Source organism: Pimephales promelas, chromosome 1 (assembly GCF_988280905.1).
Source record: "Pimephales promelas chromosome 1, fPimPro1.hap1.1, whole genome shotgun sequence".
Lineage (NCBI taxonomy): Eukaryota > Metazoa > Chordata > Actinopteri > Cypriniformes > Leuciscidae > Pimephales > Pimephales promelas.
In genome coordinates, this window is record NC_142769.1 from 44,967,337 (window position 1) to 44,984,627 (window position 17,291).

Consider the following 17,291-nt stretch of genomic DNA (forward strand, 5'->3'; position numbering starts at 1 on the left):
TACAAAAACACTGCTGGATGGTGGGTGAGTATAAGATTGCACATTTGGTTGATGCTAATGCAAATGCAAATTCTTTTTTTGTACAGAATTCTTTGCACCACTAAAATCACCCAGATGATAGTTGTTAGAAAATTATCATAAATATGTATGTTGGAGATGGACATGAACTCAAAAATGACACTTCTTGTTTTTTTTATTGTTTTTTTTAATTGAATATGGCAGTATTTAAATGGTTAAATAAAAGATATGGTTTAAAAGATAAATAAAATAATGTGCCATCATAATCTTTCATTAAAATAACTTCCCAGTTCACTTGCAACAACATCTCTTTTCTGATGATGTGGTTTTTGTTTCAAGGGCGGGACAACCTGTCACACATATGAGATCAACCAATAGCAAACCACAACCATCCAAATCAATTCCCCACGGACAAAATCAAGTTCTTCTTTACTTTTTTTCTTATTTGAGAAGTCTTTTCACTGAGATATACATCTAAATACTAGGGAAGAAAAGATTACTGCAACTTCTGTTTCATGTATGCCGAGTTTAAAGGTTGCAAAGAGATCATTGGTCATATGCGCATTATCACTAAAGGGTTAATTTTATTCTTAAAAAAATATTTTGCACAATTGGGCATTGGTAATATGTGTATATGTATTCATGGAATTGTTTTTCATTCGCATTTATTCATTCTTTGCACATTTTTTTTTTTTAAATTTATATTTATTTAAAAACTCTGAGAAAATACCAATTCTGATGAAATCATCTTTAAGTATGCCATACTCGATTTTTACTTCAGACATAAAAATTCTTAAATATTTTGCAAGATGAGATACACAAGTACAAAAAAAAAACAACAGGAAAAAAGAAAAGATTTTGCATCAGATCAGACATGAAGCTTGTAGTAGTTTAAAACAAGGAATTCAAACTTTTACAGGACATAACGTTCAGTTAATGCTATAAAACTTGGACATCGGACCAGTGAGGTATCATGCAGGAATTTGAATGGCTCAAGTGATGATGTTTCAGGCTATTCAAAAAGATAAAAGGAATTTTGCCACACTAGCGGTCTTGTGATGCACGTGTGCGTGTGAAGCCACAAGGCTATCGGACTACTGCATGTGAGTGATTTTTGTTGTGGTCTTTATAGATCTGAGCAGTGTAATTAAGTTCTTCATTGATGTTTTAATGAAGCTTCTTAAAAGGAGCTCGATTAATATCAGACCCACCTGACAATATTGTCGAGAGATGCTGGACATTCACACATTTATACCCTGTCAGATCGCAGTTTTGATGACAGCACACTTTAGTGATCACATGTTTATTTCTCTTCATTGTGTAATCAAGAACCACTTACGTAGAACTTAAGAAGGTCAAGTTACCGCATGACCAGCAGAAAACCACATCTAGCACACTGCCTTTGTCTTTTACATTTTTGAGAAGTACTTTTCCAGAAACATTCTTCTTTCAAACCTATTTACTGTAAGTTGCACAGAAAGAGATTTATTTCAAACCTATTTAAGTTGTACATGTAAACTGTCTTTACTGACGGCGACAACTGGTGCTACTCTTGAGGAATTGTCTCAGTAGTAAAAACATATAATATGAAATCAAGTTTGTAGGAAAAGGTCAGTGGGGGGGAATCTGGTTCAGCACTTTTTTGACAAACACAACACATCCGTTCACATTGTTCATTACTTCTCCGGTGATGTTCATTGAGTCATCACTCACCTGTTTTGCACTCATTTGGAAACAGGATAAATACATCCAGATATGATCCACTTTGGAGTTTTCCTTCTCTTTCTAATTGGTGAGTTGAACTCTATTTAATGTCAAAACTTAAATGGTTTTAGGTATTTAAGCAAAACAATAGTTTTCTTGTTATTTTTCATGTTTTAGGTCTTACTGCAACACACCCGAATAACCCATCTGTGTTTGCTAAACCGGGAGAAACAATTCGTTTACCTTGCGTTTACCAGAGCCAAATAGCCATGCACTTCTCATGGTACAAGCATGAACCTGGACAGAATCCCAGGCTCATCTCCACCATTTACAAGTATGATAATAAGGCCAGGTTTTACCATAATTTCGAGAATAATTCACGCTTCTCTGTGCTGAATGAAAAGGGTATGCATCATTTGGTGATAAGAAACATCCAGATCTCCGATTCTGCAACATACTATTGTGGAAGCGCTTATTCCAACGTAATGGAATTCGTCGAAGGCACAGAGTTGATGGTTGAAGGTATTTATAGTTTTGATTACCTATAATTTAATTGTTTTTAATATAATGAGTATTTATAATAGTTGAGTAATGAGTAGTTCATAATGTCTTACATAAAACTTGCTTAATATGTTAATATGCGTTCTTCATGAATATATAACCTTTTTTCATACAGGGTTAAAAAGGAACACCGTCATAAAATCAAACGCTTTCATTGAAAATCTTTCAAAATCTGGAGATTCAGTGAATCTAACATGCACAGTTTTAAATCAGAACTGTGTTGGAAACCACAGCGTGTACTGGATTATACATGAATCTGAAGAATCTCAACCAAGAGTTATTAGGGCACATGGAACGAGTGTTGATCAGTGTGATTGGATCTCTGAAGCCGGGTTCAGAGCACGTAGATGCGTCTACAGCTTCTCTAAGAAGGAGCTCAGGCAGTCTGATGCTGGGACTTACTACTGCTCTGTTGCTGCATGTGGGGAGATGCTGTTTGGGAACGGAAACAAACTGGACATTATAGGTATGTTTTTCAAGAATGAATGGGGAGTGGCACTTTTTTGAAGTGTTAATACTTTACCTAAAATTTTTGTATTTTTTCAGGTGCCGATTCCACAGAACAGATGATGACTTTTGTTCTCCTTTCCATTGTTAGAACAGCCATTCTTTTAATCACTATTGTCATAGTTGCTGTTTGGTACTGCATGAATTTGAAAAGAATGTCAAAAGAGGCCTGTTCTCCATCTCCCATGGCTTTCTGAGATTGACTAACCCGACCAGAGGGAAGACCAGGAACCAGTTGTTCAAAAATAATCTGATCTGATTTCCACAATTGGATTGAATCAAATCTTGAACACGGTTTGGTCAAAAAAAAAAAATCTTGATTTTGATCTGGATGGATCAAAACGTCAGTTTGTAGTAAGACTTTTAGTAAGATTTTTGATCCAAAAAAAGCTGATTCAGGAACAAAAATATAATAAAGCTTTAAAACTGGTCAAAATATACAAAATTGATATCATGTAATATATACACACATTTATATTTTTAATTTTGCTCTTGATTAGTTTAACTGTTAAAGTAATTAGTAGCTCTTATAAAATAGTAAAATAATCTCCCATACAGCTGTCAATATCAAAAAGAATTAATGTATTTAATTTAAAGGGATACTCCACTTTTTTTGCAAATAGGCTCATTTTACAACTCCCCCAGAGTTAAACAGTTGGGTTTTACCGTTTTCGAATCCATCCAGCTGATTTTCTTATATTTCAGCCCATTCTCACCCCCAAGGCGTCACTTAACTGACGCCTTGGGAAGCATTTGGACATGCTTCAATATCTGACGCTTTAGGCGCCCTTTAGCGTCAGTAAGATGACGCCCTAGGATCGCGTGTACCCTATCCCCACCCCACACCTAAACCTAACCGCGTCCTCTAACAGACGCTTTCCTTTAGCATCAGTTAGATGACGCCGTAGGATCGCGTCATGTAAGTGACGCTAAAGAGCGCCTAAAACGTCAAATATTGAAGCATGGTCAAAGGTGACGCCTTGGGGTGAGAATGCGTTGTATATTTAGAAGAATATCAGTAACCAGACAGTTTCTGGTCTCATTGACTTCCATAGTATATTTTTTTCCTACTATGGAATGAGACCAGAAACTGTCTGGTTACTGATATTCTTCTAAATATCAGAAAATCATCTGAAATGGATTAGAAAACGGTAAAACTCAAACGTTTAACTCTGGGGGAGTTGGAGTATCCCTGGAGTATCCCTTTAAGTTTTTTTTTAATCACTGTAAGCTCATCACTTTGGTTGTGTGCCTTTAAAAATAACAAATATAGCAAAAAGGCACTATGCAACAAGAAGTCTTGTCTATTAACAAACAATCAAATTGTGGGAAAATTGTTGTAATGTTTCATGTCATTTTTGCCCATTCTCCTTTTTATATAAAAACTGTCAGGTTTACTGGTGGGATTTCCTCTGAAATTTGTCTGAGATCCTCCAGCAGTGATGTATTATTCTTCTTGGGGGAGATTCTTTGAGGAACTGCTCTGAGAACTCTCCCGGCCATGATTAAAGCATTCAGAGGAAATTTGCTGAAGTCTGTCTGTTTATTAATTCTGAGCAGCAGGTTAGCTAGAAAGCAAGTTATTTAGTGAAAAACTAGAGACCTTACTACCAAGTGATAGTGTGAGTGAGTTAAGAACATAAGAGACCTTATTCTCGAGTGCTAGTGTTCAATAAGGGGCGAGGCGTCGTTCGACACTGGTGGGGTTAGACTGTGGCTTAGGCGTCAACCCACATGTTCAGAGGTAACTCAACTGAGTATAATATAATCAGGTGTCAAGCACACACTAAATCACGTGTGTGGGAGAAAAATCTACCACAATACATATTGGCACAATCCTCAGGGACAAAAGTTAGTAACATTTGCATCCCATAATGTAAATTTGTTTGTTTTTGTTGTTGGTCACATGAGGAGCTACTGAATCCCGAAAGGGATTGAGATGGGGGGGGGGGGGGGGAAATGAGATGGGAGAAAAAATATTTTATTGTTTTCAGGTTCTCTCGCAAATGTTTTGTGTTCCCTTAAAGATGAACTGAACTGAAAAAAATCGACGATGAAAACATGTTGTTTATGACAATTAAAAGTACATTACAATAAATATTTTAATAAAAAATATTAATATCGCTTTTTTTAAGCAACGCAAAATTGCGCTTGCTAGCGCTGGCAATTTCGATGACGTCACTGGCATGGTAGGACCCGCGGAGCTCCATAGACAACAGCTGCAGGTCCTTTATACACAGACGAAAATGAGCACTTTTAACGGCATGGATTACGCATTTGAGCCCATGAGGGACAGGCCGGTAGTGTCTGACTACCACCACATGGAGGACGATCAGTTTCAGGCTTCACTTGCAGTACAGGATCGTTTGGGGGGAAGTCACTGTGGGCGCGAGCGCTGTGTAGAATGAGCCGATCTGTTGCAGAGAGGTCAACCTGGAACATTTATTGATCGGCAAAAAAAGAACGGATCGGCGAAATACGTTCATTTCGGATGCTGTTCGGTGAGAGAAACGTGTTGGTGGAGGCTATGGATGTCCGAGCTGAGACGCGAACGCCCCATCAGTAGCAGGGGATTTTACGAATAGGCGACTAGCCTGGGCTAACTTGTTACACTTTTCTCAGATTGTTTAGATTAACAGCGTACTGGCAGTTCACTCTATGTGCGAGAGTGCATTTAGGAAGGAGAATACCATCCTTTACAGTGAACTAATGTTATACATCAGGGATTTTTCCCCTCAGCCGAATATCAAGGATTCGTGTAACGTTAACGTGATGCGTTGAACTTGTAACTTGTGTAAATAAAACATTTCATGCAGACATTGTCAGACGTTTCATGTACTCATTGACGAAAGTACACATCTCTAAATAGTGTGTCGCTAAAAAATCTGTTTCCTCAGCCATGTCAGCGCGCCTCAGACTGTTTACAAGCTACGGCTGCTCTGCTGGTGCGGGTAGGCAACGGAGTGGCTTACCATGCCAGTGACGTAGTCGAATGTTGAAATCCAACATGGCGGCGCCCGTGTAACAAAAACAACACTTTCAATGTACCATTTTATCCCTTTTAACAAATATTGCCATTTTAAAAATTGTACCAATGAGAATAAATAAAATACATCTGTCATATCACCTTTTCTCAAATATCAGTTCAGTTCATCTTTAAGAATCTTTGAATGCCTTGTTTATGCTAGAGGTCAGAGGAGAATGGGCCGACTGATTCAGGCTGATAGAACAGCAACTTTGAAATAACCACTCGTTACAACCAAGGTACACTCTTAGAAAAAAAGGGTTCATTGGGGTTCTATATATGTAGCATAGGGGTCTTTACTCAAGTCCAAAGAACCTTTTATGCTAAAAAAAAGGTGCTAAAATGACGAAAAAAAACCTTTTAGCACAAAGGTTCTTTATAGGCTATTATTTATTCATATATTACATTATTCTGCAACTAGCCTGACTTCGTCATACTCATATTCAAGAAAGAATATGAGTCTGAAACTCCTCCATTGGGCTTTGATTATGAGGCGTGTCGTAATCGAACCAGGAAAAAAAAAACCTCTGCACTCAATTGGATAGTCGGTAGACCTACAACCAATCAGAGCAACGCATAAGTCAACTCCTTTGCATAGCGCAGTTTTCAAATACAGAACGTAGCCTACTTTATTTATTTTAGAAGTTAAATAACGAGTGTTGCTTCTTTTACTTACTTCTCCATGAGTGCCACCAAAGGAAAAACCACAACGACCACTGGCTTTTCATTACATCCCATCTTCTTAACGACCGTCAGAGCCAGCTGATAAGTTACACTTTTCCCAAATCATGTTGGAAGGACGCCAAAAATATCTTTCCGATCGACAAATGCCTTGATTGCAGTTCTCTGTTTGTCTATTAAAATTAATGCGCTGTCGATTTTTTTTTTTACAAAAGACGCGGCAGTGGAATCTATACATTCTCCAGGTCCAGTCATCTCTGAGGGAAGACAGTTAAGCGCTCTTTGATAACGTGATGATTACATCCTTGCAGATCATCTGTCCATCATCGTATAAAGCCCGCCCTGGCAATTTGATTGGCCCGTTAATTTTTTGCCTGATCAGAATTACTCCTCAATGGATCGAGTCCAGACCGAACTTCCCAACCAAAAAATATTGTGGGCGGAGTTCGGGCTGGCATCCAGGCTATTCTGCAACATTTTATAGTTGTAATTGAATTATTGTTTATTAAACTGTTGTAGTAACTTAACATCACATTTTAATAATGATGATTTGTGGAGAAAAACTGAAATGGCACTCTTCATATAATATTGTTTAACTACATAAAATGATAGAAATATATACATTTTCTTTTGTGATCATTCACAAATACATTTTAGGGTCTTGAAGTTTGTCAATAATACGTAATATTTAATCCAGAAAGGACAAAACAAATGATAAAGAATGAACCCAAAAGGTTCCATATAGAACCCTTTTCCTGGTTACACTTATTATTGAACCCTTAAAAGGGGTTCTGTATAAAACCGTTTAGGGGTTCCAAATACATAGTGCTGATAGAACCTTTTAAGCTTCTATATAGAACCTTTTCTTCTAAGAGTTTATGCAGCAAAGCATTTGTGAAGCCACAACACGCACAACCTTAAGGCAGATGGGCTACAACAGCTTTAGACCCCACCGAGTAGCTACAACTCATCTCCACTAGGCTACAATTTGCAAGAGCTCACCAAAAATGGACAGTTGAAGACTGGAAAAATGTTGCCTGATCTGATGAGTCTCGATTTCTGTTGAGACATTCAGATGGTAGAGTCAGAATTTGGTGTAAACAGAATGAGAACATGGATCCATCATGCCTTGTTACCACTGTGCAGGCTGGTGGTGGTGGTGTAATGGTGTGGGGGATGTTTTCTTGGCACACTTTAGGCCCCTTAGAGCCAATTGGGCATCGTTTAAATGCCACGGCCTACCTGAGCATTGTCTCTGACCATCTCCATCCCTTTATGGCCACCATGTTCCCATCCTCTGATGGCTACTTCCAGCAGGATAATGCTCATTTTAATTAAATTTACACACCATACTGTACATTTTACCACAGCGGGATAGTCCACCAAAAATTCTGTCATCATTTACTCACCCTCAAGTTGTTGCAAACCTGTACGAGTCCATTTTAGGGTGGAGTATCCCTTTAAGAGGTGTCAAATAAGCTCTGGTCAATATTTAATAAAAGTGATATGTTATTTTGTGTCCAATCTCCTGGTATTGCTTATCTATAAAAGAAGTTCATGCTTTCATTTTGAGTGCCATTTATATGCAGACGTGACCTTTTTACGTGCATCCGATATGCACTTTTGACATGCAATTTTTTGTGTGCATATGATATGTGCACTTACGCAACCAATTCTACCCAACAAGTACATTTTGCATACCAGATGCATGTACTTTTGCACATAAAGACCACACTAAAAAAAAAAAGGATGAACTTGTGCTATGCAGTAGCAGGAGATTGTGCTGGTTCTTTTAAACAAGGCACAACATTTCATAATATACAAATTGTTACAATATCTCAAAGCTTAAGGGGTCAGAAATAATAATAATGATGATGATTAATGGAAAATAACCAGTATTTATGATGCTATATTTTCCATGTTTGCTTTCTTTGCTGTCTTGCAATGGGGTCAGAGGCAAAAATGCATATATATCTAATGAGCTGTAGAGACCGTTTTACTTGACCACAAGAACCAAATACTAACACAGACACATATATGTGGTTTCAGAGACAGGATGGAAAACTGAGTGGCCTATTTTTTAAAAGTTTGCTCAAGGTTATATGTTGTAGCTTATCAATAAAGAAAAAAACAACAACAACAGGCCACCACAACTTTAAAACTAAATGTAAAAATGAAGGCATTTGTAAGTCTGGCCTTAATAAACTTTTTTATATTATCACAAAAATATAAACATTTGTTTCTAATGTTACTGATTAATCTTAAAAACTGAGCATTTTCTTAAGTTACATGCATGTTACATTTTTTTTTTCTTAAATATTGATCAGGGCCTAAGTTGGCCTAAAAAATAAATGCTATTTTAATAATAATGTCACAAAGTATACCGAAAGCATGAAAATACATTTTGCAAATTATTTATTTAAATCTGTAGTAATTAAAAATAATGCTGTAACCCCAAAACAACTGTGCTGCATTTATCACTTGAACAAAATGAGAAGGATAAGTAATGGCTCAGCTTTCTTCAGCGATGTTTGGGACATGGCATTTAAGGCTGGAGTAGATTGCATTTCTTCTTGTCTTCCTTCGTTCAATCGCTGGGCTCTCTCTACTTGTGTCGTCTTCAGGAAATTGCAGGGTTGTGTAGTTCAGGTCTAGACTAACTCGATTCTGTGAGGAGAGAAAAGGGGAAAGCATTGTAGCACAGCAACTTAATATGTTGCGTTCCTGTTTCTCAAACAGTTCATTGCGTTAGCAGCACTAAGGCCATGGGTTCAATTTCCAGAGGATGCAAGAACTGATAAAATGTATACCTTGAATACAATGCACTAGATAAAGTGTCTCCTAAAGCAATAAATGCTACAGTTACAAAACTTCTGACTTACCAGAGAAGAACTGGCATCAGCGGGTGGTGTGTCTGGTGGAGATGGGTCAGAAACTCCTGAAACATATTGAAACTTGATATATAGTTGTGCTGGGAAAGTAAAACAAGGAAAATAATGGGAATAAAACAAGAAATACTGCCCACAACATGTAATTACAATGTGGAAATTTACCTTCATGCAATTCACTCTTTCTTCTCAGTCTTTTACATAGATATATGTTGACTATTCCACTCAAGAGCAAAATGAGTGTATTGAAGACAAACACCACATGATAAGACCAGTTTTGACCTTGATTTTCTAAAACATGCGAGAAACATTTTGGTCAGGTAAATAGTGAAAGAAAATGCTTGCATATCAATAAAATAATGGCCAAAAACAAGTGAATATTAAACCAATGTTGAATATCATTATTGTTATTGTCAAAGTAAAGTCTGAACATAAGCGATTTTTGAAAAATAACATCATTTAAAAAAATGTACAACTTATTTGCAAAGTACTTTTTAATATTTGTGTTGCATGGGGTATTCTTTGGACGTATTATCAAGAACTGTACATGAGGCTCTTTTCTTTACGCTTAATATGCTCAATACAAAACGTTATGTGCAATTTTAATAGTAATCATTGCAGTAGTTCTTACCTTTTAAAAGAAATCTTAATCCACAATTGGTTTGGTTAATCCGTGTACATTGATAATGTAAGGGTTCTGTAGATTTTTCAGTACAAAGAATGAAGCAATTATGTTCTTGTATATTATAAAAACTTGAGTCACATTTTACTTCAACTGTTCCACCTAGAGAAAAACCATGAGAGGGGCCCGTTTAAATAAATATGCATGCAAAACTATTACTGACAATGTGATATAAATTCAAAAGGAAGTTAACTTACACATGTTGCATATGAAGAGTGTCGACGTGTAGCGTCTCAATCAACCATATGATCAGAGCTCTGAGGCTTTGAGCAGTGTCTTAAATAGACCACCTTATCACCTTTCATCTATAGAAGAGCTGTCATTAGTGTGTGAAAGTTGGTTTAGCATTGCGGTGAGGCCCATACTGCCTTGTCACAGTGTGATTTTTTTCAACGCATTCTCATCCTTTAACGTCATATAGAACGCTATATGACAAAACGGCGCTATACTATGCACATGGCATGGCACCCGTTATCGTTAATATAACACGCGAACCCAAGACGTTATAAATCCTTTAGCGTGAATATGACACGCACACCCTACCCCACACCTAAACTTAGCCCTCACAGCACGTGTTATAACGTTAACGGGTGCCATGTGCGTAGTATAGCGCCGTTTTGTCATATAGCGTTCTATATGACGTTAAAGGATGAGAACAGGCTGGATTTTATTCACGCTGCTAGGTAGTCTGGATACCATGGACCAAATTTTCTCCTCATCTAGGGAACCAATCACAGAACGGGGAGGGAGCAGCAAGAAGATGACGACGTCTATGCGACACACCGAAGCAGTTTGTTTATACCAACATGGCAAGCAGACGCGAAGTTACTTACCTTTCGATGCAGCCTTAAGGCCAATTTATACTTCTGCGTAGGGTGCGCGCAGTAGGTACGGCGTAGCATACGCACAGACGCGTCCCATACCGCGTACCCTTCGGCGTCGCCTGACGCGCACCTCCTCAAAAATGTAACTACACGTCGCGACGACGCGGACCGCAAGATCGGTGATTGGTTGGCTTGGTAGCATCGCATTTCCTCCTACGCATTTCCGCACGTACCTTCTCACGCATTTCCACCACTGTCTATGATTTCCACAAGTTTCATCTCCTCCGAAGTCTTCTCTCATTTCTGCCTTTCAGTTTTAGTAATTTTACTAAAGTGAACTGTTTTTCCACCTTAATAAGCTCCAATTCCAACATGATCAGCTCTCTTTCACTCGTAGTAACCTAGCCGCGAGGAATCTAAACACAGTGGAACATTAAAACTCTCCGCCGCCAACTAGCGTTTCGGAGCAGTACTGCAGAGCAACCAAGACCTGAACGCAGAAGTATAAATGCTCACAACGGCGTCGCCTACGTGCGTAGCCTCGACGCAGAAGTATAAATTGGCCTTGGCAGTTTCACACCGCGCCACTTGAGTGGCACTTGAGCAGCGCGTCAGTGTAGCTAACTTATATCGTCACTGCAGCTGCAGACACGCGAGAGTATTCACACTGGAAGAGTTTTGTACAGTGTCACAGCAGTGGCTCCAAAGTCTTTACAAAGACAACCATACATTTGTTTTTGGAAGTTGGTCATTATAACATTGATAATAGTCTTGAACGTTTGTTATGGGGAGGTGTGAATGCAGTCATTGATTAATATGCACGCTAAAAAAATTACGCGCAGCTCATGCATGCGGTGTGAAACGGCCATTAGATACACGCCATAGTGTACACAAATCTCTGACCCATCGTCTTCTTCCTCTATTGAACTCAAATTTGAATAAACCTGTGGCGATTTATTTTGCCTTCAATTTATCCTACCACGTTCGGAAATCCGTTCCTATTATTGTTTTTACCCAATGTACTAGAAGACCAGTTTTGAAAGCGCTTAGTCGGACACTTATTTTACTGCTTCTTTGTTCCTCTGGTGATGTAGAGTTAAACCCAGGTCCTAGTCCCCAGTTTTTCACCTATTTCTCAGGCACTCTCATTTGCTGACTTTTGTAACCAGAAAAATCGTGGTTTCTTGCATGTCAACATCAGAAGCCTCCTTCCTAAGTTTGATTTATTCACTGCTGATGTCCTAGCCATGTCTGAATCGTGGCTCAGGAACAGTGCCTAAACAGTTTTAGCTTCTGCTCTTAAAAACCCATCTCTCAAGGAATAAGTCGCTCACTGTTGCTGCCTGTTACAGACCTCCCTCAGCTCCCAGCCATGCTCTGGATGTTATATGTGAATCGATCGCCCCTCATCTTTCTTCAGAGTTTGTATTGTTAGGTGATTTAAAGGTGCCCTCTGGCATTTAAAATCAAATCATACAACATATTCCATACCAGGTGGGGGCAGTATACCTCCAGAAATACCTCCACGGCCATGCGCACTCTCATGTCTTCAAACAACACGGGCGAGCGCTGTGTTGCTCTGTCTCCCTCGTGCATATTAATCGAATCAATTGACGCGATAGTAAAAGGTTGGAAGACCGCAGTTTCACGTGGAGCATTTGAAGATTTTTACAGATTAGAGACTTAATGAACAACATCTCAATACTAAATTATAAAGGCCGTCTCATAGACAAGTCGGTGCATTTCGACGATATGGGAAAATTAAAGCCCAGGCTATTATTTCTAGTTTTATGATATTGGTTTTGTTCATATTACATTTTTATCATTAGTTTTAATTACTCCTCCTTGTTAGTTTTAATAACTCTTCCCTGAACTGAAATGTAGTAGTGGGCTGTATTTTCCACACGACTGACATCAGGTTCAAGTACACACAAGCCGCCGACTTACTCGTCTATTGCAGTTTGGCTGTTGGTAATGTTGCCTGCCTGCATACCGCCTCCCATGGCCGAAACTGGTATTACAACACCTGCCGGGCCGGGGCTAGTAATTTAGCATGCTAATTCAGGTTAATATCTCGGCAGCACTATAACTTGTCATTTTTTTAATGACATCATCAACCTTATTTCTTCTCATTCTTTTGATGCGTGTAGCTCATTTTTGGGATATTTTAACCTCAATTTTTACAGATGGCACCTTTAAGTTAGAATATGCTTAACACACCAGCTACTTTTCAATCCAGGATAGATGCTCTCAATCTTACACAAATCATTAATTATAGGGTTAGTTCACCCAAAAATGAAAATTAAGTCATTAATTACTCACCCCCATGCTGTACCAACCCCGTAAGACCTTCGTTCATTTTCGGAACACAAATGAAGATATTTTTTATTAAATTTGAGAGGTGGATCACTGCTACATAGGCTGAATAAGGAATCGAAACTTGACGGCCCAGAAAGTCATTAAAGAAAATGTTTAAATATTCCATGTGACTACAGTGGCTCAAATATATGTTTATCAAGCGACGAGTGTCAGGATTCAGGCTCGGAGACAGAGGTAAGTGATGAACTTAAACTTTCTTTATTAATAAACAAGGTAAGTATTCAGGGTTTCAGGTGCTCAGAAGTGCTCTTGAAGGAGGATACGTGACAGGAATACATCCAGGTGAGTGAATAATTACAGGAACGGTGACACAAGGCAATGACTTTCCTTTTCTCACTTTCAGATCGTCGTGGAGCAGACGGAGTACAGACAGGATTCCAGGTGAGTAGATCCTTTTTCAATAGTAGGTCAGGAACTAACACAGTTCAGTGATACTTGCTTTTCATCCTTATAGATCATCCGTTAGAGGGACGAGACTCATGGCAGAATCCAGGACACAGGGAACGAGAATCATGGAGCAGATCCTGGGAACATCAGAACAAGGACAGAGCGGTTAGTCTTTACAGGTAAGTATACTTTACATCTCAGCTCGGTGGCTGTCTCAGAGGGAAGCAAGTGAAGGCTGGTTAGGGTCTTTTCCTGTTGGAGGCTTGACAATGAGTGACTGTGAACTTGGTGCTTTTATGCTGGCTGTGAAGGGCGTGCTGATTGGAAACAGGTGCAGGTGATTAGAACTCTGGGGAAAGTGATCGTTGCGTGGTGACTTGGGAGGACTCTGATTGGCTCCTGACAACGAGAATACTTTTTCGCACAAAAAGTATTCTCGGGGGAAAAAGTATTCCCTCACTATATAAAGTTTTTTGTTTTAGATTTTATTTCATATTATTCATTATTTAACAACCCATAGTTTTTCTGATAAATTAATTAATTTATTTTATCTTCTCTGAATAAATGAAGAAATAATTACTGATAAATGCGTCTAATGACTCATTGTTGACGGACATTTAAAAGGTTACTTTCTTCTACTTGTTCAGGGGTTTGAATCGAACACCCAAAACATAATTTGCAAAATGTTGCGCAGAAACCATCCTACATTTGATCTCATGATCATTTCGCAAATGTACACACAAAAAATGTGCCTGCGCCCCTCTTCCAGATGTGAAATCTTTGTAAACACCCACTAATTAAAGTCATTAAAAGGATAGTTCACCCAAAAATGTTGTCATTACTTGCTCACCCTCAAGTTGTTCCAAACCTGTATGAGTTTTTCTTCAGTTAAACACAAAGGAATTTGAAAGGATGTCGGTAACTCATTGACTTCCATAGTGGGGAAAAAAATGACTGAAAGTCAATGAGTGCCATCAACTGTAGCAACATGACATCATGACTTTTGCGTAAACATATACGCCACTTTCGAGTCAGGTGGCGTGTCATCTCTACGCATTTTGAGCTATCCGCGTGTATCCACGTGTATGCGTATATGTCTACGCCATTAACGTCCGCGTCATTCCGCGTGTCTGTACATGCAGTCAAATCTCCAGTCATAAATGCCATTAACCCCAGTGACTGTTAAGTTTAGGGATGGGGTTGAGGTAAGTCATACCTTTTTTTTTTACCTAGGATGGTAAGGGAACAGTCATAAATGGGGAAGATTTCCGGCAGTTTACGGGGACGAAAATCCCACTTTTCATGCAGTGGCCATTAACCCCAGTGACGGTTAGGTTTAGGGACGGGGTTGAGGTAAGTCATATATTTATATAACGTTAAGTCAACGGCGTTCATAAACACGCTGAAAGGCGATTATGCGTCTTGATAGCACGCCAAAAATGGAAATACGAATTGGCCTGTCATACATACGCTACTTCATGAGATCAGTCTGACTGTAGTCACCAACATTCTTTAAAAATGTCTTTGTTTTGTGTTCAACAGAAGAAATAAACTCATACAACATGATGGTAACATATAAATTAATTGCTTATTTTTCCAAATATAGGCCCTACTCCGACTGTGCCACAAATAAAAATTTGCTTAGATTCTGACTTCATGGTGTGAGGCTTTTAGCATTTGCATAGTTCCATTCCAGGCAAATCTGCTAATCTATGCAAGCAAATTAAAGACTAAAAAACTCCAGATTGAGTGTCATCCTGATATATAGCACTTTTTTATGTCCAAGATTTTTCCTTTTATATGACCATTGGGGTAAACTTTAGCGCATACTCTAAGATCAATGTTTTATTAATGAGATCCCAGATGTGGTCGTTCTTCAGACAGCTCAGGACTCAGATCTGCTGGATTGCAGACAAAAGATTGACTTGGCATTGTGTAAGTCTTTAAGAATTGTCTCTAAAAAAAGATTTGAATAGAGATTAAGTTCTACCAGCTGACTCTCAGTTTATCTACATCTACCTATAGCCATCACTGAATCCAATTATTAGCTCCTTCAGTATTATCAGCAGCTATCGCGTTTCTCAGGAGCCAATTACTCTTCTCCGTCCCCAGCTCCTCCTCTCGTCAGTCAGGATTTGGCATTCTGATTCCCCTTGAATGAGACTAAAACTTTCAAATTATGTTGTTCATAAAAATCAATTAATGATATCTGTCAGTAAATAAAATTCACATTATGAGTCACGCAAACCAGTCAGTAAACAGATTTTTGATAAGCCCGAGCACTGGGCACCTGTCATCCTCAAATAGTGCTGGAAACGGCTGTCATTCAGGCGTTGTGCCCGGAGTAGATGGTGAAATTCACAGAATTGTGTGTGTGAGAGAAGTATTAATTATAACTTGTGTTTTAATTTTTAATTCTTATGTAAAAAAAAAAGATTTTTTTTTATATACAGACTGATCTCATGAAGTAGCGCGTGTATGACACGCCAATTCGTATTTCCATTTTTGGCGTGCTATCAACACGCATAATCGCTTTTCAGCGTGTTTATGAACGCCGTTGACTTAAGATTATTACTGTGTATATATAAATATATAACTTACCTCAACCCCGTCCCTAAACCTACCCGTCACTGGAGTTAATGGCATTTATGAGTGTTCCCTCACCATCCTAGGAAAAAAAAAAGATCGCTCCCCAGATGTAGATCTACATTTTGCTCCGTTTCGCTCGGACATTTGATGGCGTGTACAGACACGCGGAATCACTCGGACATTAATGGCTGATTAACAGCAGCAGGAGGGAAGTAAAGGTCAGTAAGCTGGGCTGAGTTGAGTGGGTGAAGGAGGGGGGTGGCTCTGGGACACCAGAGTCACTGTGTCGAGCCCTCTTGAGGTGTCGTGGGCTAGTCGATGAAACACTGAGGATGGAAGGTGCCCACTTGAAGACCCTAGAGATGTCCCCTACTCGGCTCAATCCAAACGTTGTCGTGCTGGTCCACTGGGGAGACCATATTGTAGTTGTAGCCGTTGTGTGTGTTGACGCACCAAGTACACTGCAGCAGTTGAAGGTACAATATGCAAGATTGTTTCGCCACCAGGGGTCGCTAACCTCTTACAATAACAAAGGTGTATATTATTGACACATATTCTGCATTAAGCGGAATTATGGATCTTGTCGTCAAGCTGATGGATCTTTTATGGATGAGTGAATACATTGATGTTTTTAAACTTGACTGTAGCAGGGCGAGATTGCTAGACGTATACCAGCGCCACACGCAACGCGAGTCCCGCAGAGATAAAGGAATAAGGACATTTATTTCTACCGAACTACATGCTGAATTACTCACACAGGTCAGTTTATTAGAGGAATTAAACTTGAGGTAACGTAGCGCTGCTTCACTTGCTCTAACAGTTTCACTATGACACTAAACTGCATTTGAGTGTGTTGAATGTTAGTTAGGTTGTTTGTTGGCTGTATGAGACTAAGCTATATTAACATTAGAGAATAACATACAGATCATATTCTAACTTTTCATCATGTTGAACTATATAACATACATTGATTTGTTCAAGTAACATGTAACACTCGCGTCTCTGTCACGTCAAAGTTAGTCGCGGACGTGGAGCTCTCGGCATGT

At 38.9% G+C, this 17,291-nt stretch overlaps 1 protein-coding gene and 2 long non-coding RNA genes across 3 annotated transcripts; 2 read left to right on the forward strand and 1 right to left on the reverse strand.

Moving 5' to 3' along the window:
• The first annotated feature begins 975 nt into the window (after window positions 1–975).
• nitr9 (novel immune-type receptor 9) lies at window positions 976–3,039 on the forward strand. The gene is made up of 4 exons (XM_039659294.2): window positions 976–1,810; window positions 1,900–2,244; window positions 2,399–2,749; window positions 2,830–3,039. Exons 1-4 carry the CDS (start codon window positions 1,774–1,776, stop codon window positions 2,985–2,987), a joined length of 891 nt encoding a protein of 296 aa, XP_039515228.2. The 5' UTR covers window positions 976–1,773; the 3' UTR covers window positions 2,988–3,039.
• Window positions 3,040–8,695: 5,656 nt separating this feature from the next.
• LOC148998491 (uncharacterized) lies at window positions 8,696–10,378 on the reverse strand. Its single transcript, XR_016162668.1, has 5 exons — window positions 10,264–10,378; window positions 10,016–10,168; window positions 9,550–9,675; window positions 9,379–9,434; window positions 8,696–9,163 (listed from the first exon to the last, which is right to left on the reverse strand). It is a non-coding gene; the product is annotated as an uncharacterized LOC148998491 (long non-coding RNA).
• Window positions 10,379–13,574: 3,196 nt separating this feature from the next.
• Window positions 13,575–13,835, forward strand: LOC148998492 (uncharacterized). Its single transcript, XR_016162768.1, has 2 exons — window positions 13,575–13,650; window positions 13,724–13,835. It is a non-coding gene; the product is annotated as an uncharacterized LOC148998492 (long non-coding RNA).
• The last annotated feature ends 3,456 nt before the right edge of the window (window positions 13,836–17,291 follow it).

Bases quoted from the DNA above. Each gene is read 5' to 3' on its own strand.
- nitr9 (XM_039659294.2), top strand. From the start codon at position 1,774: ATGATCCACTTTGGAGTTTTCCTTCTCTTTCTAATTG. The intron at 1,811-1,899 runs GTGAGTTGAACT...TTCATGTTTTAG, and splicing joins TTTCCTTCTCTTTCTAATTG to GTCTTACTGCAACACACCCG. The intron at 2,750-2,829 runs GTATGTTTTTCA...GTATTTTTTCAG, and splicing joins AAACAAACTGGACATTATAG to GTGCCGATTCCACAGAACAG.